The sequence below is a fragment of the Musa acuminata genome, chromosome BXJ2-1, assembly GCF_036884655.1.
Source record: "Musa acuminata AAA Group cultivar baxijiao chromosome BXJ2-1, Cavendish_Baxijiao_AAA, whole genome shotgun sequence".
Lineage (NCBI taxonomy): Eukaryota > Viridiplantae > Streptophyta > Magnoliopsida > Zingiberales > Musaceae > Musa > Musa acuminata.
The window spans coordinates 31,917,037-31,941,499 of NC_088338.1; the positions used below are offsets into that span (position 1 = coordinate 31,917,037).

Sequence of the window (24,463 nt, forward strand, 5' to 3'; positions counted from 1 at the left end):
GTGGATGTGCAATTAATCACAGCAGAAGCAGAAATAAAGGATCACAGGTGACAGACATTAGATCCCAACCATATCGGTTTTTACAGAGATCATAATCTATCAAATTTAGGAGGAGAAAACAAAAGTAGTGTGACAACCATTAGTTCCTCTCAGTATGCATTACAAATACAGAAACAGAAAATAAGCATGACCGAGATAAACAAGACCAGTGAACATATGAACTACATGGTGTGGTGAAGCTCCCAATGGTTTGCACGTTTTTTTTTTAAACCATCATTGCTGAGGATCCCAGTTTAAAAAGGAAAACCATCAAGCAAATTAGGAATCTTCTGTATCGCAATAGTATACAACTGTGTGGACCAGCCACCCACAGACAACTTCCACGCACCTGTTTCGAAAAAAAAAAAAAAAGAGGTGCATTGTAGTCACAACACTTTCAGCTGATTGTGACATGGTCAGCTGTCTTGATCCCTCTGGTCAACCAATGCGACTGGCCCTTTAGCATCCTTTGAAGACGTAGAGGGCACAATACCACGTCCAGCAGCAAACTCGTTTTCCTGTGATTGCATGGATGATGGACCCTTTTCTTCTTCGATAGGGAGAGTACGTTTTGATCCTTCAAGAGCCATTCCTAGGACAATGTTATCTTCGAAAGCAGATCTGGCAACTTGTGGCTTCACTGTCTGCACGCTCTCAGCTTCATTCTTTGCATCAATCTGTTCGGTAACAGCCTCCGGTAAAGGAGGCTTTTGGCTACCAGAATTTGGAGTTGGCCCTGATGAATCCAGGCTTTCAAGGTGTGTCGTGGATGGAGAACTGGAAGATGGTGCTACTGCCGCATCGGCTTTCATGTTCTTAGGTGAAGCATCCCCAGAATCTTCCTTCTTCTGCTGGTGCTTGTTGAGGTTGTTTGGAGCTGTGCCACCATGAGTTAGCTTGGGCTCTTGTGTTGTAGCAGTCTTACTGGTTTGGTTTTCATTTGCACGTGATGTTGAACGAGGCTTTACTTTGTCATCATCATTGATTCTTGATTGAGAATCGACCAAAAGAAATGGACGACTAGATGCTGCAGAATGTCTGAAAACACTCTCTGCGAAAAGACTATTTTCTATGTCAGGATCACCATACATCTTCTGGACTGTACGGATAGGAGTTGCAAGTCTAGCTCTGTGATGGCTTATGACTTTGAGTAGATCTAACATAACAGCTTCCTGTTTGTATTCCAACAGCCATCATTTTCTTAGCATTATGTCTTGTTAAGCCATAAATAGAAAACTAACATTATGAGAAAAAACACTGTGTCCATCAGCAGCCAAAAGCAAAATAAGATGTTAAATAATAAGAACTTGATTATCCTGAATATGTGATGCCAGAAAATGAAGACTAGGATAAACCAATAGTGTGGAAGACAAAATGAAAGGTGTAAAGAATGGATGTCCAACATAACTGCTTACATTCACTAAGTGGCTGGACTGTGCAACTAAAGTTGGCTAACCAAAAAATTATCCCAGTATCTGTAAATTTAGACGAGGCTCGAGTTTTGAACATTTAGTTGTTTGGAACTTTGGATCACAGTCAGATTTTAATTAAGTCAGTTCTTTGTATTGTTTTTTGTTAAACTAAGTTTTTGCCAATAAAAGCTTAACTCATTTACTCAAATTTCTTACCACATCTCACTTGCACCCTAATGCGCTATCTCCTCCCTCCTAATCACTGCATTAACCTCTCACCCACTGTGATAACCCCCTCATGCAATCTCCCAGTCATGCCCCTACATCTGGCTTACCAACTTTGTTGATTGATCCACATTCACAACCCTCTGATCCATTCTTGTCTCCAACAAAAATAATCAAGTATGGAAGGCTAGTCCACTATATTGCTTGCAGCAGTCTTACTGCACCTGCCACACCATCTCTCGATAATCCAGGAATTCTAGTTTCATCATCTCTCTCTAATACACAGAACAAATCCTTTCTGTCATCAACTTGGTTTTATTTTCCCTTTGCAGTGTTCCTAATCCCACTTCACCTAAAATGTGAACGTCCTACCAAACCAGTTTAAATTCATAAGACTTGAATTTTAAGTTCAGGCTGGCCAGGTTACATACCGCAGGGATGAAACCATTGGTTGTGTGTGAACTATCTATCAATCCTCCAGACTGCTAATAATAACATTTCTCTTTTGAAGTGTTTAACTAGCTTAATGTGTTAGATAAATCTAAAACAAAATCATGGGCCACTTATTGTCTAGTGTGCACATCATGTTGAATCACAAAAGGTAATCCATAAATTGTGGTAAACCAAGACAAATTGGTCAACCGCTTTTGGTCGATAAAGACTAGGCACACGTTACATTTTTGTAAACAATGCTAGGGATCATCTTTAATTAATATTAATATTCATTTGTTCAAAAAGTAGGAAGAAAACAAGGCGCATGTCACATTTTTGTAAACAATGCTAGGCATTCTGATTCTTCTGGACTAAGTATCATAGATAACCAACTCAGAAATTGTTTAATGATTTTCTTTGGCAACAGCACCCATAATGCATTTTTTATGTCTCCCTACAAGACAAAACAGATTCTTCATAGTTACACAGAGTGGATACACTCGAACCTACTTCAACTAAATGCTAAGATTCTATAATAAATTCATTTAAAGAATACTTGAAAAGAAAAATAGGAACTCTTAACTGCATAGTTAATACAAATACTATCCACTTACCTTTACGCAAAGATACTCTTCATGATATGAGGTCTTAACAAAGCATGAAACAAGAATCTGCAATAGGAAGAAATGCAAAAGAATAAGAAACAAGGACACTAAGTAACGATAATATAGTGGATATGGTACAAATATACCAAGCAATACTTCTGATTTGTATCATCTGAGAACATTGAATAAAATTAAAAAAAATAAACTGTATATGTAGTTATTGTACCAATAAGATACACATTTCAATATTGGACCTTGTCAAACCAGTAAATAACTAATCAATATGTACTGATCCAAATAGTACTTAAAAACTGGGCAGAAACAACTGCTTTGATCAAAATGTTATAGTCTTCTTATTGATGTACTACTAGGAAACAAGATCAAGTGCAGCCCTACTGAAAGCTAATTATGATGAATATTCTTCTTTCCAATCTTGTGAACTTAAAAAGCACAAAAGCTTACAGAAACAAGCATAAAAAGAATAAGTAAGAAGCACTAATGTACCTACCAAAGCTCATGTTTGCTATCAGTAACTACTTCAATAAAGCAGGAACCAAAAAGTTTATCGCAACAAATTATGCAACTGGAGTAAAACAACACATAGATGACGAACTATATGTGCCTCGCCGTCAAATTTTCATCTTTTGGTGATCGGCGTATGAATTTTCATATACCAGGAATATCTTTTTATTTGATGTCTAGTGTTATTTTAAATCCTTTATCATACTATTTATCATCAAACCCTAAGTATTTGCATCAATTATAGCTTTTTCTTCTCTATTTTTTATAAAATCACCTGGTAATTTTTACAAATATTTTACAATCAAAAGTCTAAGGTCTAATGTTGCTAACATGCATCCTATGGAAGTCCCCAATGGCAAAAAAAATTGTCCATCAAAAATGTGCATAACTAAATGATGCTTACATGGTATCTTCATATATACTAACCATGAGGCCAAAATCATATAAGAAATATGTCCAGTATAGTGATTAATATGGTGATTAACAAGGATTAACTATAAAATCCTTTGCATTTAGACAAAAATTCTCATATCCAACTAAAGGAATTCCACCCCTGAGAATCTGCTGATCCAAATTTACCCCAGATTGCTATGAATCAAGTTCCATATTCCCATTTAATATGGGGATTTCACATGGTTTTGGACCAAACATCCTCAAAATCACACCTTATTGAATTCTGTAATCCAAGTTCCAAAAGAATTTACTTGGAACATTTGAAAAAATCCCAGGATATCAAATGGCTGTGCCAGTGTGCCTTCAGATACATGATGCTTCGAAAGTAAAAAAGTTTAAACATGGTGGCAAATTTTACCAGAAGAGCTTGATTTTCTGGGTCAATATTGTCTAGAAATACTCTTCTATGCAACTTCTGCTGCTCTATTTGAGGATTTTTTGCTAAAACCTTCCGCATATCTGCTACAATGTTCTGTGCATAATAAAAAATATAGAATTTTCAATGCTTGGTTAAAAACAGAAAGAAAGCCAAAGCTAGACAAAAAAAGGCTAGATGCAAATCATTGTCCAATTGCAAAGATGGCCCACACTGCTACTCACACTAATTTTATTAACGTCCAAATGGCTGATGGCAAGATGGGTCTTAATACGCCAATGTGTCTTCTTGCTGAGATTTCTCACAACACTAACTGTGAATTTGTGATTGGGAATATAAACTGCTTCACGATCTTCACCTCTTATGATAGTTGGAGACCACCAACCAACATGCTGCAACATTGTTTGGCCCAACAGCAAGTCAGACAAATCTTATGCAAGGAACTTGTTGTACAAAGTAAAAGAAGATGGTTTCCAATAAAATGCTAAAGACAAATATTATCATGTCTTTGTTCAAAAATATATATAAAAGTATTCTCTTGTGTATTAAAACAGAAATTTACTGTAAACTGATCTATTAAAACCAACCTCTACGGAACCAGAAACATCACAGCCCTCAATCTTAGTCTGAATCCATTCATTGGCAACAAATGGACGTGTTGCATGTATCATAACACTTGAAAGAAAATTCGTGAAAATCTGTGAAAACATTTTGAATCTGATTAGCAAAAACTGCACCAGTGACCAGTTTGCACTTAACAAACCTTAAGGAGAAGTTTGCAGGTCAATAATTCCTTTGCTAAAAAGGATAAATTGTGACAATACCTCACGACCAGCAAGAGTCAACAGCACTGTTCCAAGACCACCAGCAGTGATCCATTTCTGGGTGGAAAATCCCAACAACTCCATGAATAAAGAAATTGCAGCAACCCAAACTGCTGTGTAGATAGCTTTTCCAGCAAAGTGGAAACCCATCTGCACAAAATTTAAAAAAAAGACATACGTAAACAGAAAGCCCATTAACTAATAACATAAAAACAAATTACTAGACAGACTGAAGTTGACACGATTACACAAACAAGGGCATAAAGTGCAGAAGACATGATATCATCTTTTGATGCCATTTCATGTATTTCTGTGAAAAACCTTTAGTGTCTGTTTGGCTCCATGGTAAATTTTGAAGAAATTTGTTTTGCCTTGAAAAAAACTCTTTTCTGATGTTTGTTTGGTATGAAAATAAAAAAAAAATTAAAACTATTTCTAAGATTTTCAGATGTAACCTTTTGGTTAAGGATTGTATTTTCCCAAAAATGAAAATCTCTCAAGAACCTCATGTCAGTGACTTTTCTGTAAGCTTTCCAAAAATACAGTTAACTTCCTAACGCATTCCAATTGCAAAATAATGAAAAGATAACTGGTTCCATTTCCTTTTCCTACAATCCAAGCAACTTCCATTTTTTCCCCGTGTGTTTTCTTGCAAAGAAACAGACCCACATTGAGAAATAGATAAGCACTAAAACATAAACCAAGATCTATTCTCTTTGAATAAACCAGATGCATCTAACAGTTATATAATTAACTTCTTTGAAATTAACTGTCAAAAATTTCACAATAATTCTGAAACTAATAGTACTTGCTTATCATTAAGAATGAAATCTGATAACAGCTGCTGCAGAAGGCATTTTTTTTCATTAAGCCTCATAACCTTACAGGCAATGAGATAATTTTTAGATATGAAATAAGGAAATATTTTTTGGATCACTTTCCTTGGCAAAGCTCCACCACAAATAATAATAAAGTATTCTCCATAAAAAAATTCATTTACTAAAAAGTCGAATAAAGGATCTTAGCAGTCTGTTCAGTATAGTGCAATTGTAGTTGTTGTAAAATGTCCAGCAAATTTCTTCAGATTAACCTCAAATTTTAAAAATAATTCAAACAGATGCACTTAATGAATAGCATGACAAACATACTTTTCTTGTATCATCAGCGCCACTGTGCTCCATGAAGAATTTCTGTGACTGCTGAATGAAGCTGAGAAGAATAAACAAAATAAAACAAGTACTTATTAACAGTGTCATACATTCAGTGATATATAAAGTGTAACTGAGAAGAATAAATAAAATAAAACAAGTACTTATTAACAATGTCGTACATTTGGTGATATATAATATTAAGTGTAAGCTCTAAGAGCTAATACAGGAACAATCTTTCAAGGAAACCAAGAAGATAAAGAGAATACAGATTGATGAAAACTGAAAAAGGAATCACATAAGAGCCAGTACTAACCCACAACAAATTATATTCAATTTTCTGTTCTTCATGACCATTTTGCAAAAATATGTTTATATCATATACATCTTTTAACCTCCTAAAAAGCATGCCAAGCTACTGAAAGCTAAAAATAGTATTGATAGATGGGCACACATGAGAACAATTAAAATTGCTCATGGTCGAAAATCTAAGTTAGAATTCCCACCACTGAGTCATGGGAAGTACCAAGACAACCACAGAATATGTGGCGTCAACAAGTGAGAAATCAACAAAATGACTGCAGCAATTGTTTCTGTTTTTAAATTACTATCATCCTCACCTTGATAAACAATAGGCAACAGCCAGCACCGTTGATAAAGATCTTACAAAATTAAGAATACGTATTTTAACTGCTTGGCTCGATTCCGAGGTTAGAACTACAGGATCCAGAAACCTGTCAGTAGATTTTGTTAAAGAATGTTATTACATATAAAAGGAGCACTAAATTTACGGGACTCCACAAAAACAAGGTATCATGTATGTCAGCACACCTGCAAATAAGTATGGTTCCAGTCCAAATGAGGAGCGGCTGAATATATGAGGTTGACATATAGTATGTTTTGCTCTTTTTCCAGTTACTATCATTCTGTTGGAGCATTGAAAAAAAATATGTTATATTATGAACTCCTATAATTATAGGTAAAAACATGTAGCTGTGATGAGAACACATAAGTACTTACATAAAATAGGCTTCTCAGGTACCGCATCAGTGGCCCAAGACCCCATACAGCAAAAGCAATTATCCCAACAGCAGGGATTAAATGGTAAGAATGATGGTTTCCAAGCAACACATTGCATGACCTATGAGATAGTCAATCAACTTAATTTTATGCTTCTATCCATAGTTGTGATATTGAGCAACAAAACATTGACATGAAATTGAAAATTAAAAGCACATCAATCAGTACACAACAAGCCATCTCCAAAAGCCAGTCAGGCTTCTCATGAACTTTAGCAAAAGAGTAATATTTAATATTTACAAACTTCAGTTTTCCGTTATGCAAAGTTAATTGCATCTGGAATAGCCTAAACTATTCTAAAATCTAAAACTAGCCCAATATATTTTAGAGTCTAGAAGTAGCCTAATCTATTTTGTAAGCTACATAAATAACCTTCAAGATAATTTTCACCGATAATAGGATCTTGGCCAGACATGCACTCTTTATATTTGTCTTAGCATTTTATTTAGTAATTATTTAACAGCAATGAAGCAACAAATTCATCCCTCCAAATATATAGAGCATGGATGTCAATATCACAGTTTGGAATAACAGATGGTCCACCACATCAAATCTTCCATATATAACATCATAGATATGTCAACAAAATAATTTTTTAATCTACAATACTAGATATAATAAATCCTGATAGTTGTAACTCATGATAAAAGAAAATACTTGGAACTCAAATCCCAGAACTAGAGAAGGTCATAAGAAGAAGATAACATATCAATTGGATTATGTAACCATAGTATGCTCGAGACCAAGAACATTGAACAAAAAACTAAACTCATGCCCCTGCTGTAATATAATAGTTGAAATACTACATGTAACTTAGTGAGGATCACATGAAGGGTGAAACAAAGCTGTTGAGATAAATTATCAGAAAAATAGAGCTATTTTGTTGAGAAAGCATATAGATGGTGCAACAAAGGTGTGAGAATGAACTTTTATGCAGATTGTCCGTTAAATGAATGGCCCATGTTATTTATATTGGATTCCAATCCTCCAAACATCTTCAACAAAGAACGACCCAACTGAGTTGTCATGGACCAACAATAAGTAGCTTAGTTATGCTACTTGATAAGATGTAAGAGAACTATAAACAAATGACTAAAGCAACATTTCAACATCCTATGCAATACTAGGTAGCAAAAATCAAGATGTTCTATCATTGTCAATGAACTCGTTGAGCATTGATTAAAAATATTCTAATTTATCTGGCTGTTCCAGAATATCAGCAATGAAGTAACAAAGCAACAAAGTGACTCACTAAAACTACTAGGTGGTGAAGCACCCTGTCAGCTGACCCAGTAGCCAAGAACACGAGTCCATAATGATCCTGATCATAATTGGCCCACCACTTTCTTTAAAGGTAATCAAATGAGTATGAAGGCATACAATCAAAACTGACCAATTCTTCATTCATCGGGACAAGTGATTCAACTATGAAAGCACCTGACTCCAGGAAAGAGAAAGGAGAAAGGAAGAGAAGAGGTACAATATGGACTATGGAGCAAGGTTCGCAATACCGTACCATACCGGTATTTCGACCTAGGCTCGGTACCGGTATGGTACGGTGTACCGAGCGGTACACCCAGGTGTACCGAGCACTGTAGTAGTGCTACAGTAGCTGTGCACCGATCACTGTAGCACTGCTACAGTGCAGACCGGTACCAGGCTGACACGGACTTAGCTGGTTTTGCCTAAGTCGTGCGGCACCCTTGCGTGTCCGTCCGCAAAGGTCAGCCTCCCCGAAGACTCTCATTGTCCCTTAGGACCAACAAAAGAGAGAACAAGCAAAAGAGAACGCCTCAATCGGGATCCACAAGCAAACATGTCCGAAAAACACTTCATAGACAATGCAAATTACAAACAGACTTTACAAGCTCTGAACAGTGGCACAACAAAGGGTAAAATGGTCCATTACAGACCAAAAAGCTCTCGCACGTGTCCACATGACACAACCTTTATTTACAAGCCTAAAGAGGCCACCAACCCAACTAAAATGGGACTTATAAGCCTTCGGCTGCCCCTCTACATGTTTTACAAGGCATGAACATGCCAACAGACACGGACAGATATAAGCATTACATCAAACATCTTGTTTCAAAGTTTGTCCGTGACAAGGCGGTCCACGTACCGCTGGCCTGTCGGACCGGTACAAACCGCCCATACCGGGCGGTATGATTCGGTATGACAGACACTGCTATGGAGTATATACTAACTGCTAAAATAATTATAATTCTTTCAACGAGTAACTCTACTGGATCAAGGCCACAACTACAGCAGCATTAAGGGAACACTATGGAACAGCCATTGAGAAAAGTAAAGGAGTGCAAATAGAAGTGATTCAATTTGTACTATTATAAGAGTGAAAGAGAAGAGATGCATTAATAGAGAACATCACTTCATGAGAATTCTATTTGATTCTTCTCTTGTTTTGAAGAAAGGAAAAACTTTTTTGTTGTGGTATAAGCCATCGTTTGATGTACCACCCGAAACGGCATGGTACAGGCAGTATCTACTGGTCCAACGGCTGATCGGAACACGAACAGCCCTATATTGGACGGTATAGCAGTTGGGGGACATATCGAATGACACATCCTTCATACCGGGTGAAATGGTCAAAATTTGACTATTACTGACTTGTACCGGTTGGTGGCCCAGATTGAATTGGTTCCAACATTTAGTTGGACCCATTTGAATGCCTATTTAACCCCATTTCTCCTCCCTCTTTGCTCCTATTTCAATCTCACATCTTCTAACACTCTTTCTTACTCAATCACTCCCTTTTTCTCATAAATTCTTACTCTTGTTCAATATCAATGGAAGAACCATTAGAACATGCTGCAGAGATGCTCATCAACATCCAAAAAATATAAATCCACTGTCCCCTCCATATTTGAATATGTTTTATTAAAATAGAACTAAATTTGCATTTAGTTCTAATTAAAAAACCCCTAAACTAAACTTTTTCCTAATTTTCATGTATTTTTGGATATTTTCTGGGTTTTTTTGGAAACTATCAACACATTCTGACATATCATGTGTTGGTACGCTAGTACAAACTGGCACATGCCGAATCAGCCAAAGACTGGCTGTGCCGATCGGCATGAAATTGCAGTCCTTGGTATGGACTGGGTAACAAATTAGCATGATGATATGAAATGGAATATTTAAGTGTGTAATATCAGTTTTTACCCACAGAAAAGAAAGAAAAACATCTGAAATTCATGAATCAATATCTTGTAGATTATTAAGCATCAAATTAATGCAATACCTAGTCAAAGACAAGGTGGTATTCCTCAGAAGAGGAATCACATGTTCTGAGAACGGTATAGTAGAAGACTGACACTTGAAAACATTGTATCTGTGTGGAATGCAGAACATTGGCTTGTGTACCCTGTCTGAAATATGGGAACTCCAAGCACCTTGTCGCTGCATGCAAAGTTGGATATGCATGAGAAAATATTATAAGCAAATTAAATAGCATAAATTTTCCCTTTAAGAAAAAATATACTAAAAGTTTGTGTTTCTTAAAAAATGATGCATCATTTTTTATCTAGGAAAAAAAATCCTAAATTCACAAATTAAAAGGCAGTAGAAGAAAAGAAGTCCAATTTCCATATATCATCGTTTGAAGCGCACATTGATGAGGTAACAGTGACTTTTTTTTTTTTTGCAAAGTTGTAAGACAGGATTTGATTTCAAGACCTTGCCATCAACATTCAAAATCCTCGCCAGCTAGACAAGCTGACATCTTAAAAAAATTATCAGATAATGTTTCAAGGGTGACAAATTGTATTTGTCTAAGAAATAGTAACAAGACAAGAAAGATACATATATATGTTTTTGAAACTAAAACAATTAAAACACAAAGATTGATATGTGACGAAGAGAAAAATGAAATGAATCAGAGATCATCTACATATTGAAAAAATTGGAATCTTCTCCCACCAGCAAAAGTCAGATGTTTTAACTTTATATCAGGATGGCTCATGCATATCAATGACCTAAACTAGGTATATAATCCATCAACATAAGCTATTTATCCATTCCCTGCATCTCCTATAATTTTTTTTATTTCACTTTTCTAATCCTACCTTTCTGAAAGGTCCTTTCATTTCTTGCTGCATGCTATATAACATAAGAAGCAAGCAAAGAAAGGATATATAGGACAGAACTTAGAAATAACATTGAAGAAGATGAAATGATGAGGACAAAAACAAAATAAAGTTCACGTTATCCTCAACAATAACTAAAAAGTTTGTAACAATAGTGTAAATTAATGACCTAGAACTATTATCTTACCAGTTTAAGCTAAAGTAAAAGTAACAAGAATATTAACCATTACTGACTCTGTAGTTAACAAGAATATTAACTATTATCTTACCAGTTTACGCTGAAAAAGGCGCCAAGGTCCAAAAATGCCCGAGCCGCTAGGCGCTCGCCCGAGCAAAGTGAGGCGCTAAAATATAAAAATATATAATATAATTAATAAATATAATTATTTAAATAAAAATATGCTATTAAATTAAAAAAAAATAGGTACAAAATCACAATAAATAAATAAATAATAATAGTATATTTTTTTTAGTTTTAAATAAAAAATACTATTAAATAAATAAAAATTAATAGTATTAAAATCAAAATAATATATTATTAATCTAATAAATAAAAATATTATTATTAGTATATAGTTAGCAGTATATTGTTATTATACTGTTAACAGTATAGTGAGAAGTGTGTGAGAAGACCGCGACTGTTGAGGCAACGGTAGTGGTAGCAGGCGATAGCCGAAGCTGGAGTGGGAGCGGGAGCAGTGAGCGGTAGCGGCAGCGGGAGCGGCAAGCGACAGCAGGAGTGGCGACAGCAGCGATTGTGGCAGCGACGAGTAGCGATAATAGCGACGAGCAACGATAGTGGCAGTGGCAGCAGAGAGCAGCGACAGCGGAGAAGAAATCTCGGCGGCAAAATCGCGAGTGTTAGGGTTAGGAAAGTCGGGGAAATCACGAGAGGGAGCCTAATATCAGTGATTTAGTTGGTTCAATTGAACCAACTAAAGCACCGAAGACCAATCAGACCTAAAAATCTGGTTCGGTCGCTTGGTTTAACCCAGGCGCTCGCCTAAAGCGCCCAGCGCCTAGGCTCAGGTGAGCGCCCAGGCGGAGCCTCTTTGAAGTGCGCCGCCTGGAAATGAAGCTAGGCGCTTGGGCCTCGCCTCGCCTAAGCGAGCGCCTATTATAATCACTGATCTAGACCATCCATATAAAAAGTAGCATACATCTACAAAGAACACGAGTGCTTGAATTAAATTTGTTATTATAACTATAGCAGCCTGGGATCTATTTCTAAACCCTACATGTCATGGTATGTCCTTCAAAAAATGTGGCATCGCCTGCTTAAATCTAAAGGAGACTATTCAATACTAGATAACTGAAATTTAATATTTTCATAAAATAAAAAAGGCATCCAAAAAGATATAGTTCTTTATGGATTATGCCAGGTTTGACTATTCAATATACTAAATAACACCTTATTCAGCACTTCATTTCAATTGTTTTCATTGCCTGACTTCTCAAGAAGTAGAATTTACTTCTAACTTCAACACCTAAGCACTAATGGCATCAAGTACACCATGGTTTGCCTTTATGCAAGTACATTGATTCAGATAACTTACCATCATAATGGAGAGAAAACAAAGACAAAGATGATAAAATTTTAACCAATGTGAAAGCAGTTGCAATTTGGTGTCATAAGTAAAAAAAGACAGTGAATCCTTTGACGCATAAGTTTAACATCAATGTGACACTGAAGTTTCCTCAAACAAATTGTTAGCTAATCAAAAATCACAGCTTACCTTAAAATCAACCTAAATGACTAGCATAGAATTTTTTTTGCTATGACTAACAGATAACAAATCATGTTAACAAGAATACTCTGACGGGAATATTCTTGAAAAAAGAAATCAACTTAGAAAATAGGAGCACAACACTGTATCTTAAAACACAAGTTCTGCTTTAAAGCACTATTTTACAGGATAGACATAATATTAAATCTGAAATACCACTTTTCCATTCACAATCACCTTCAGCCTATTATTGTTTTCTTTCATGACTTGCTATGATTGAATTACAAAAAGAATAAGCAAGCATCAAAGAGTCTGTGTCGCAACTGAAAGCACTGAACACTAAATATGTGACTATTATTGGCACAAATTAAGCACAACTACAACAAAATAATATGGTAAAAATTCCTTTGAGAATGATTAACATACCGAAGCACAAGAAGAAAGGGGAAAGGTCTTCAAGCAGTACGATTTGTTTATTTTGTAGCACTGCAAAGTCATGGTTGATCTTCAGATACTCATACTAAAGAAGCATAATGTGCCAAAATGAAACAAATATGTAAACAAACTCTGTCTTACCTTAAGTCGGTTGGCGTGGCCGATTCCTCTTACCTTAAGCTGGTTAGTCTGGCCAGTGCTTTGGACAACACCTAGCTCATGGGACAAATGCAAGGAAGATCCAACAGTCATCCTCAAAATGGCATAAAACTTCAATAAATGGGGTTAGGAGCCACAAGTCTTCCCCTTGCTGAACCTTTCCACAGATGAGATCCACAATAACCTATGTATAGTAGGCCCCTGAACCTTCAGAATCCCCACCACAGGATAAGAAAACAAAAGACGAGTAAGAAGGCAGTTATCGGTCATCAACCTAACAAGCACTTGCACTGATCACCTCATAAGACGTTTACAAAAGCTAAAACATTACAAAACAAAGTGTTTCCTGCAAATCGCAAGAGCAAATTAAAAAAAAAAGTGCCTCATCGCCCCAAAACACTGCTTCTCAAATCACATTTCTCGTAATGTTTTAAGTCGGATTACGAATAGGGTCATTTGCTTTAATCCTAATCGACAAAGAAAACATGAGGCGTCAAGCAGATAAATAGCCCTAACATGATTATGAGGGGAAAACCCCAAGAAACTCATTTTGATGGTGGAAACCCATCATTTCGTTTAACCCATAATCCAAGAGAAGAACATCACGCGCTACGTAACCTAAGCCTTCACATGAAATCACAATTACAAAGTATCTACATCACCTGGATACAAAGAATAAAACTTGAAGAGGAACAGAGAAGAGCACCTCTCCGAAAATCAAAGAAAAATCAACCAGCTCGGTACGCTGAGATCAGACACTCGATTTGTCTCCAAGAAAGTCCCGGAGAGCGGAGAGCGGAGGACGGAGGGCCGGGGAAGGGGAAGGGTATGGGGGGATCGGAGACGACGGACGAGAGTTAGCGTGGCACGAAACGTCCTCGAGGAGGGTTTAAAAACATAAGTTATTATACACGTGGCGTCGTTTAGTTGGATGTCCGGTGGTGTTTCGAGGTCTTGGGTCGATAGCCGGCCTCGTGGGTGTTTGAGTATGCGTACGTGGCTGGAGAGCAACACAAAAGGCACGAGTAAATTATACGCCCGTAAAGCTTGCGCGAATTTCTGTGCCTTTCTTGAAGCACCACCTCAGCATTCAAGGCATTCGCGTAGAAACTGCAGGTGTGGTAGAATATTTCGACGGTCACATCTTCGTACTGAGGAAGGAAGCAAACAAACGAAAAGAGATCATGTGATTTGTCCGAGACGAGAAATCATGTAATCAGAAACACACACCAAAAGATCGAGAAATATTAGGCCAACTCGATGAAAATTACTGCAAGTCTATATTAAAAAACATTTGAATTGTATTGATTCATTTTATGAATTAATTTAATGTAATACAAAAAGGATAGGAGATTATTTTCGGATAATGATAGAGAGATCACGAGAACCTTCAAGAAAAAGCTCAATAAGATATCTTTTTTTATCGAAAATTCACCCAAAGAGATTAACAAAATTTAAAGAACATATATGGGGCATAATTTGTTAGAACATGAACCGATAATATTTTTAATAAATAAGAGAAAATTAAAGGAAAAAAGAAACCTGTAATCATTTTTTACGTGGTCCTAAGGTAAATTTCATTCCGGTGGCAGAAGAGAAAGAAAGAACTCTTAAGGAGAAGAAAATATCTCTATGAGAAAAATAAATAAAAAAAATGATTTCACTGCTTTATAGGGAAGACTAAGGTAAGTGAATATTTTAGGTTTAAACAATACGAATCTTATGAAAAGAAAAAAAATAAGAAGAGAGTATATATATATAATTTTGATATTTTCCATTACTCAATCCTAACTATAAAAATTTAAAATTTTCTAATCTTATTAAAAATATTAAGAACAAATAAGAAGTACCGAATATATATTATATAATTATTGAGGTACTTTTATAAGACCTATACCTTAGAATAAGTAGTTTCTATACGAAGGAGACGAAGTAAGGTATTTTTATAGTTTCTGAAGGAGATGAAGTGAGGTATAAGACTTAATATCGAATATATACTATATAATTATTGAGGTATTTTTATAATTATTGAGGTACTTTTATAAGACTTAATTCCTTAGTATAACTCAAACTATAAAATATTCTATCAAATTATAGAATATTCTATCATAGAATTGCTGCTTATGTGTCTTGATTTATTCTTAAAACTTTTAAAAATTACCCAAAAGAATATATGCGTAAAATGATATCTCGTGGATGCCTTACGTCTTTTTAAGTTAAAATTATTCTTTTATCGCTAAGTAGGAATAATAAACATTCATCGTTGGGGTAAGTAAGGTTGGAGTTAAAATTTATTATTATAATAATATGTTACTCTCTTTAGTTAATCAATCGACTTATTATTATCATATTGAATCTTCTTCCAATGATTGCATATTATAGAAATTAGATTTTTACAGTTGAAGATCTGCAAACTTATCCCCTAAATGATATCAAGTAATAGTCTTTTTTGTTTTATTATTTTATTACCTTTATAAAGGCTATCCAACATGTTATATAGTCATATTAAATTTTTTAGTATTATTAAACATATAATTTATTTTATGTTTGATATATATCATGCATATAAATAACATAATACATAATCAAATTATAATTAATAAACATGCTAAAATAAATATAAATACTTATAATTTATTACAATGAATAAATTCATAAATATAATAAACATGATAATGATACCATTACAATTCTAAGGAAATTTAACATATCAAGAAATTAATATTTCTAAGGAAATTCATAAATATATGCATCACATGATATTCTTATATCTTTTAATAGGATTTTGATCAACAGAAACATATTTTAAAGCCCCCACGTTTTTCAAAAGAATTAACATAAAACTCATCATATTGCATATGGTAGTTTTCTTACCCATTTCATATGTCACAATATTTTTCATAATTTTATATATGCATCATGTTTATCATAATTTCACATATGCATAATACTTTTATCATAAAAACATTATATCTTAATTTTCATAGCTCTAAGGAAGTTCTCTCATAGAGAGCAAGAGAAGAAAATATTATTAGTTCGTCTTCCTAAACAACGGCATCCATATTCTCTCTTCGACCTATAAGTTTCGAGTGATCAAGGACAGTTTCTAACTAAGAGCTAGCAAGCAAGCAAGTTCTTTTCTTTCAACTTATTATAAGATTCTATAGTTTCATCTTCATCCTCGACATCGTAACAACAAGTATAATAGAATCATCAACATCTTTAGTAGTATCAATGAAGGTACTGTTAGTTGAAAGATCAAAGATGAAAAAAGGAAGAATCGATGACAATTGTTTTGTTGTGATTTATCCTTGTCACTTGAGAACTTTTGAGCAATTATCGTTTGAGAACTCTTTGCTAAAGTTATTTGTTTAAATAGTTGAAAATTCACAAAAAGAGTATATTGATTTCCTTATACATTTATTGCAGAAAAGAAAAGATGCAACTCCTATACATACTCTTTATACATTAGAGCGATAATTGAAGGTTTGCCATTTTATTGAGTTCCAACCCCGCAAGGATCACAAAGTTGATGATAAATAAAACTGAGATTTGTGGACAATTGGTTCCATCAATTTTCATCTCACATCGAAGATTAGCGTTTTGTTATCCGAAGCTATCCTTTTTGCAAAGACGATGACATAATAGTTTAAGAAAAGTAATATTAAGAAAGTCAACGATCAAGATTTTGTGAGAACGATTTTTTTATGTAACTCAAGAGAACGATTTTTTGATAACTCAAGAGACCGAAAACTCACTCGAGAAACCAAAAATGGGAACTAACGATTTTTTTCATGTAAAAAAATAAAAACTACAACAAAAAGTATCCTCTATTATAGAAATGGAATTACAATTTAAATAAAACATTAGGTGTATGTATGTATGTATACATACAAAATATAAATAAGTAAATTTCATAGTATGTTATGTAAAGTGGAAGCAATGATGTACGACTGAAGACGCCTTACAATTTTTTTTACTAATTAACTAATAATTTCATTGATTCCTTAATCAAAACATGTTAAGATTTCATCTTAAATTATTTCATTTATGGAGTCCACTTAAAACAAATAATTATCACAACTAATTATAAGAGAAATTTTCCTCTTTAACTTAACTAGAAGAAAAATGGTTGTTGGCTTAATTATCACAACTTTTTAGGACAAACACAAACTCCAAAATGGTCGTTGACTTCTCTACTCAGAGGGGCTTCGATGGAAGAGAAGCTCCAGCTATTTTCGAAGGCCTTCAGCATGCTTCTTCTGCGCACCGCTAGACTAGTCTGCTCGTTCAATCTGATGCCAAGCTCATTGTTGACGACCTCAACAACAACTCATCGCCGACTCCATGGTTTTTGAGAGCCATCCTAAACAATATTAGGATGCTCGATGCTTCTTTTTTTTCTTTTCTTGTCATCAAATCTATAAAATGATGCACAACTGATCAATCAAATACAATGTGAAATTAAATTTGAATGGAGGGTTAGTTAGTTCATTGTTAGATTCTTAATTAAAATGTGACAGAGATTCACCTTAGATTGTTAGAACATAAATAAATAAGAAAAGTAAATAAAATTTTTATTGATACTCTCTGTTACTCGATCCTAACATAATTTGTTAAAAGAGTTTTATCAATGTAATCATTTGATGGAGGTTAAAAATTTGAATCCTCATCCGATAAATTTTAAAAAAAGAGATTATTAGTTGGTCGACTTTCTTGAGATCAATTAAACTCGGCTAGTCAAGATTACTTTCATTTTGAGAGCAATCAATCAATGTAATTCTTCAACATGTTCTCAGGTTTAAAACCCTCACCAATCTCATTCGATCATGAGACTGATACACCAAATCCCTGAAAATTAGTACGACGTGTGGTTGATTTCATTAGACTTTGTCTGCAAACCACGAATCCTTTTCCTCAGCACCTTTCAAAGTTGCACAAGTCCATTATGAAACGATTTTGTCGAAAATGACGAGCATATCAAAGCAACAATAGTTTGTGAGAACTTCCGATGATAATTCTGCAAACTAAGATGCAACACTTTCTGAGGGTGGCACCCAAAAAACAAGCAGCATTACAAGTTGGCACTAGTGAGAACGCCTCCAATAATAAGAGTGTGAATCTAAATCCCAACAAAACAATTGGTTCCCACAGCATCCAAAACTTCAAAAATATGTCTGTGGATTGTGTTTATTGTACAAAATCCTCCACCATCCAACCACTAAATGCACAATTCATTCCGACATTTAATGGTCAAGGCTTGAGAGCAAGAGCCAAACCAAACTTGGGAGTCCTTTCCAAGGCCTTGGTGTCGAACTCACCGGATATCGTTAGAATGGATTTCGGCTTCAGCTCATGCTGGAGAAGAGCCCCGAGCTTTCCAGAGTTGTTGAGCCTTGCCTTCACTGTTGTCTGGGGATCCAGTGCATGTTGTCCTCCAACAGTCATCGTGTTCTCGTTGGTAGAGAACCTTCTAACAATCTCTGCGACCACAGAGCTCTTCTGCATCTCATCCAAATGGTACACGTATGAAGCTCTAAGAGTGTCTCCCTTATCCGCCCTGATGACAAGAGTGTTACTGGTAAAGATGCCATGGAACTCAGAAGAAGAGGTTTGTGATAAACAACAAAGATGCTTACAGAATGATGGAAGCATTGTATTCTGGTTTCTTCAGGGCAATCCCAGCAGTATATTTGATGAAAGTTCCAGAGGCAGTATCAAAGCCAGCCTCTGCACCAAATGCAATGCCTTGGGCACCAACTGTCCCAGAAAGTTCAACTAAAGGGTTCTGCTTCAGAGCCACCACGGAGGCAACACTTGCATGATGATGGAGATATTGCACCTCCAGCTGAATGGAGTAAAAATTCGATTTCAGTCTCCAGGCTCATCAGGTCATAATTATTACTGCCATCAAACCTTGTTACCTTTCCTGAGTTATAATCGGGCAGCTTGATAGAAGCAATAGTCTTTGTGGATGGTAAGATTTCTGCCATGGTCAGAGTGGTAGAAATCTGGTAGAAAACGCAGAGAAAAAAAAATCATAACCTCTTCGTTGCTTACTAATTTGTGTCTGACAAGAAGATAATGGGGCGACAAACACACATTCGAATCGGTATCGATTTTGACATTAATGAGGGTATTCTTGTACTTATACTGTGTACCAACATCAAAAGAGTAAAGCCCTCCTTTCTTGACAGCAGCAGAAGTAAGTGCCTGTAGATTGAATCAGAAACAGTTTGGAGTCTGTTAAATGCAGAAAAAGAATATCTCAAGACAAGAAACCAGGAGAAAATACATGATAATATAACTTCTGGAACAAATAACTTCAGACATGCACAGCTAGCAATTAACATAGTTTGAGATCAAGTCATGAGCATCAATTTTACTAAAATATCAGAACATAAGGATCACTAGAAAGATGCAAACAACAAAAGAAGAATCTACAAATTATGTAAGTGCTACTTCAAAACTGCGACAGAATTTTCTTCAAATTTGTCTCTGAAAATTATCACATTCCGAGCAAAAGTGCCCAGGGTTGGCTGTTAGGGGAAACAGATTAGATTTGTAGTGTGGTGGAGGTTATTGGATCAAGGTTGTAGTATCTGGTGCTTGAAGGAAAGAAACAGGAGATTGATTAATTTCGAGAGAGAGAGTGAGTAATGGGTGATGATTGATGCAATTTCAAGAAAGAGGGCAACAATGAATGTTTTTAATATGGCAATAGAAATAATCAGGAAACGACTCGGTAGTCATTACAAAGAAATTAAATTGAAAGACAAAAAAAAAAAGTGGGCAGACGACCATTGGCCAAGACAATACTTCTTTAGTTTCTGGTCATCAATGGTGCACCAAGAATTATTAGCAGTTTACACCCCACAAAGAACCTTAACCAGATTTCTCCTGATTATGTAGAACCCATTGACACAGCAGCAAAAACGATAAGGATAAGAATATCAGATAATTACAAAAGACATACTCTATGCATTATTAGCTGTTTACAGCCAAAATAAAGACCGTTCAGATTTCTCCTGACTTTGTGGAACCCATCCACAACATATTGAACTCCCAAAAAGACCATAGTAGTATAAGAAATGACCAGACCTTGGCCCTATTGCAGATTCCATCTAGTCTTGAGAACACCACATAGGAATTGTTTCAGTATTGTTACAACTTCTTTTGTTAAATAGAAAACAAGATTCTAGAAATATTTGTTCTTCCAAGAGGATGCAATCTCAGGTAAATAAGAAAAATATACAAAATAATATATCACAACTATGATGGCTATTTCTGCACCTTCAATATTAAGTACCCACATGATCAAGATGCAAAATTTGCACATTTAATGAAATAAGATTCAGGTCATATGAACCACTCCAATAGATTAACATCAAAACTAGTCACAAAACAGGTGGGTACACCTTTTATACAATGTATCACAGTGTCACCATTATTGCCACAGAAAGATGGAAGTCATTTGTCAATGCTAATGGGAGTAAAGACACAGCAAAAAGAGGCAAACACTCTTTTTCCACTCATTACCATTATCTGGACACTAAAACAAGCTTTCGAATCTTACTTGATGATACATTACATGGAAATGTAGATAGCTTACAGGTGTGAATTAGAAACAAGGGCAAAGGATCCACATAATATGTTTTAAAAAGCACATCATATGTTTAAAAAAGAAATAAGATTCTCTTTGGAATTGATAGTAATGAGGACTGAGAAAGTAAATTACTAATGAAGAAAGAGAGTAAACATAATATTATTAAAGAATGGGAGAGAGAAGGGAAAGGTTGATATCAAAATTTTCTTCTTTAGAACAAATTACTTAAACGAGTATGTTTTACCTGCCTCATCTCTGTAACAGAGCTCTTTCCAACTTGGAAAAGGACTAACGTGATTAAATATTATGACTCCAAGATCTGATCAATCATTGTCATGAATTAAGAACTTCGAGTCCAGATAGACCCCAGTTAAAGAAGATTCTCACTAGATGTTAGCTGCTGTTATCAGACATTATCATGCACTAAGCAACTCACTAACTAACCCAGCCAATTGACTTTGCCTATAAAATCTGATCCAAACTGACTCTAATTATAGGGTTAAACCAATGATCAGACCAATCAAACTTATGACTAGAATCAGACTCACCACTAAGAACCAACCTGGGACTCTTAACATGCACTAAGAAACTCACAAACTAACCCAGCCAATTGACTTTGCCTATAAAATCTGATCTAAACTCATTCTAACCACAAGGAACCAACCTTGGACTCTCGCTACACATTGTAATAAAAGATGCGCCTTCAAATAGATTGGATTGTTGGAATTCAGGGCCCCAACCACCACCAGCATTTGGATCCTTTATACACACTAATGCAGTTCTGCTGTGACGCAACTCGGACAGAATGCTCAGATACATCAGCATCGATTAAGAGCTGAATTTCTAATTACTGTCACTCTGTTTCTTTATGCCACAATTAATATTAACATGACCGAATGTAAGAAACTGTTATAACAGATACTAGAGATCCTCCTTATATATCTTGATAAAAACATAACAAACATTGTTGCTCACCTATCTCACTTTTATGTCATCAGTATCAATTTGTGCCACATATTTCAGGCAGCACTTACCATTCTGTTGGGAAACCTGCTACAAATATTATGAGTACAACAGCACAAGTTTCTGATATGTGCCTTCTTAATATTTGAACATCATGCCATCTTTTTTAAATAATGCTGTATTTCTGTTGGTTTTCTCCCCTGAACCCAACATCTCAAATGGAGATGATCAGCAATACTTCTTTCTTCTAGGAATGGGTCTTTGGTAATATTTGATGCATGGAATCAGACAGCCTACTATAGCTTTTCTAACAATAACCTTGATAATATGTTTTCTAAGTGCAAAGATACTTCTTTTGCATGCAATTTTCCTTGAAAAATACTTTGCAATGAAAAACCATGTTTGAACCACCTGACAAGGTAATATACTAATTTGGACTAACTATGGCAAAGCAACTTTCTATCCAAAGCCAATACATTCAAGAAGACAGTAGAGCTTCAATTATAAAAAAGTACCTCTAAAATTTGATTTCTGACACCAAAGGGTCACGAAATCAAGAGAAAGAATACAGCATATTCAAATACAAAAGAAACAAACAAACAAAGAAAAGTTGAAAATTTCAGACGAATTTAATAGTCCAAAGAGTCAAAGCTATATCAAGAAACATCATATCAACCTAATAGTAAATGTAAATCGAAAAAAAAAGAAGATAAAAACGTAGATTCAGAGAACAGTATAAGAAAGGGCAGTTATTCACATCATTTGAGAAATATAAAATGATAATAAATGAATGAGGTTTTCATAGACAAAGAGGGCATGGAAGAAGCAAAATTCCAGAAGGCAAAAGAAATCCAAAACTCAGAAATAAATATATGACAGAATCAATTTTCAGGTAATCATATACAAAGGAAAGCTAGCAAGACACAGCATGACCGCACACAAGGACAACACGTGGCCACATTGAAATACCCAATCAACAGAACAAAAAGTATAACTACATATAATAGGAAAAACCAAATGTGCAGTTAACAGTTAACAGAACAAATAAAACCACATCCAACATTACGAAACTGTGAACCACAGACACGAAGAGCCGCATAAAAGGGCATTAAATCGAGGCAGACTATTTAAGCCACCCCAAATTCCAGAAATGACAAAAACCAATCAACCACTTGCAAATCCACAAATTAAGCGGAAAAAAAGAAATGCCCATAATTCCAGATACACACGCAGAAGTTATTCCTGATCTCCTTGGAGCAACAAGCGCTACAAATGGGACCATCCTAAATCTTCACAAAGAAAAAGAAACGAACGTCAATCAGATCGGCAGCAACTATTAGATTACGGAGCCAATCAACATGATTCGACATTGAAATTGCAAAACCTAGAAAATAAGCTCGTCATCAAAGATTCCAAATTCATCAGAAATCGACAAGAGCAAAGTAAGGGTAACGGGGAGAGCCGTAGAGGACGATTACCACACCGGAGGCGCTGGAGGTGGAGATGGTTAGCTTCTGGTCGCAGGTGTAGTCCTTGATCAGCAGATCTGAGTTGCCGAACAAAAAAAGAAAAAAAACAGAAAACTTCAAGTTTCGAGGAAAAAGAGAGATTGAGAAAAGATGAGATACCTTTGGCCGTCCTGCCGATGTCGGAGAATAGCCCCGGTCCTTTCATGGCTGCGGACGAGAAGAGACGGAGTTCTGCTACAGATGTAAAGAGGCAGACCCTACTGGCCTGGTAACAGGGGGGAGTAGAATAAAAATAAAAAAGAAATTAACAATAATAATAATACTTTTCGTGACCGCTCTGGGTTGGCCACTCATCTAAGCTCGACGCGAACGACGGGCCCCCCACCCAGCGACTCCACACGAGCCAATGGCCGGGTGAGGAGCAGATGGGTAGAGGTAACACTTACAGGTATCGCTCGCTCACCCCATGAAGCGTTAGCTACGGCCCCACCTCTTCCTCTCCGGCTGCTAATGGCAACTGTGGGCGTGGGGCGCACCGAACGAACGACTAGTTGGTAGGTACGAAGATACCAAACGAATCCGATCAGTTACCGTTGACATACGATGCCGTGAGAATGCATGAGATACGAGGGTAACCCAAAATGACGGCCTTTGTCTTCTTCTTACAATAAAAGGAAATTTAAGAAGGGCAATAAAAGGCCGCATGCATAGCACAATGCTCCAAATGCGTGCGCTTCATCTTTGTACTCTGCCTGTTGATAATTTTATAGCATTATTCATGGCATCCGATCACAAGTCCGTATAATCCTACATAGGTTTATAATCATATTCTCGTTTCAAATGTGCCGCTAAACTAAATGAAACCTTGGTGTATATTTCTAT

At 35.7% G+C, this 24,463-nt stretch overlaps 2 protein-coding genes across 3 annotated transcripts; both read right to left on the reverse strand.

Moving 5' to 3' along the window:
- Positions 1 to 30: 30 nt before the first annotated feature.
- Positions 31 to 14,407, reverse strand: LOC135599103 (mechanosensitive ion channel protein 2, chloroplastic-like). 2 transcript variants are annotated; one of them, XM_065093838.1, is made up of 14 exons: positions 14,250 to 14,407; positions 13,526 to 13,750; positions 13,376 to 13,435; positions 10,379 to 10,536; positions 7,057 to 7,177; positions 6,868 to 6,962; positions 6,657 to 6,770; positions 6,037 to 6,097; positions 4,889 to 5,038; positions 4,652 to 4,762; positions 4,289 to 4,456; positions 4,047 to 4,160; positions 2,723 to 2,779; positions 31 to 1,211 (listed from the first exon to the last, which is right to left on the reverse strand). In XM_065093838.1, exons 2-14 carry the CDS (start codon positions 13,634 to 13,636, stop codon positions 456 to 458), a joined length of 2,076 nt encoding a protein of 691 aa, XP_064949910.1. In that variant the 5' UTR covers positions 13,637 to 13,750; positions 14,250 to 14,407; the 3' UTR covers positions 31 to 455. The 2 variants fall into 2 exon arrangements, with proteins under 2 accessions (XP_064949910.1, XP_064949911.1); XM_065093839.1 differs by having other exon boundaries at positions 13,526 to 13,744; positions 14,250 to 14,388.
- Positions 14,408 to 18,631: 4,224 nt separating this feature from the next.
- On the reverse strand, positions 18,632 to 23,896 carry LOC135599104 (mitochondrial outer membrane protein porin 5-like). The gene is made up of 6 exons (XM_065093840.1): positions 23,741 to 23,896; positions 23,591 to 23,658; positions 19,646 to 19,756; positions 19,468 to 19,554; positions 19,183 to 19,391; positions 18,632 to 19,103 (listed from the first exon to the last, which is right to left on the reverse strand). Exons 1-6 carry the CDS (start codon positions 23,784 to 23,786, stop codon positions 18,797 to 18,799), a joined length of 828 nt encoding a protein of 275 aa, XP_064949912.1. The 5' UTR covers positions 23,787 to 23,896; the 3' UTR covers positions 18,632 to 18,796.
- Positions 23,897 to 24,463: the final 567 nt, after the last annotated feature.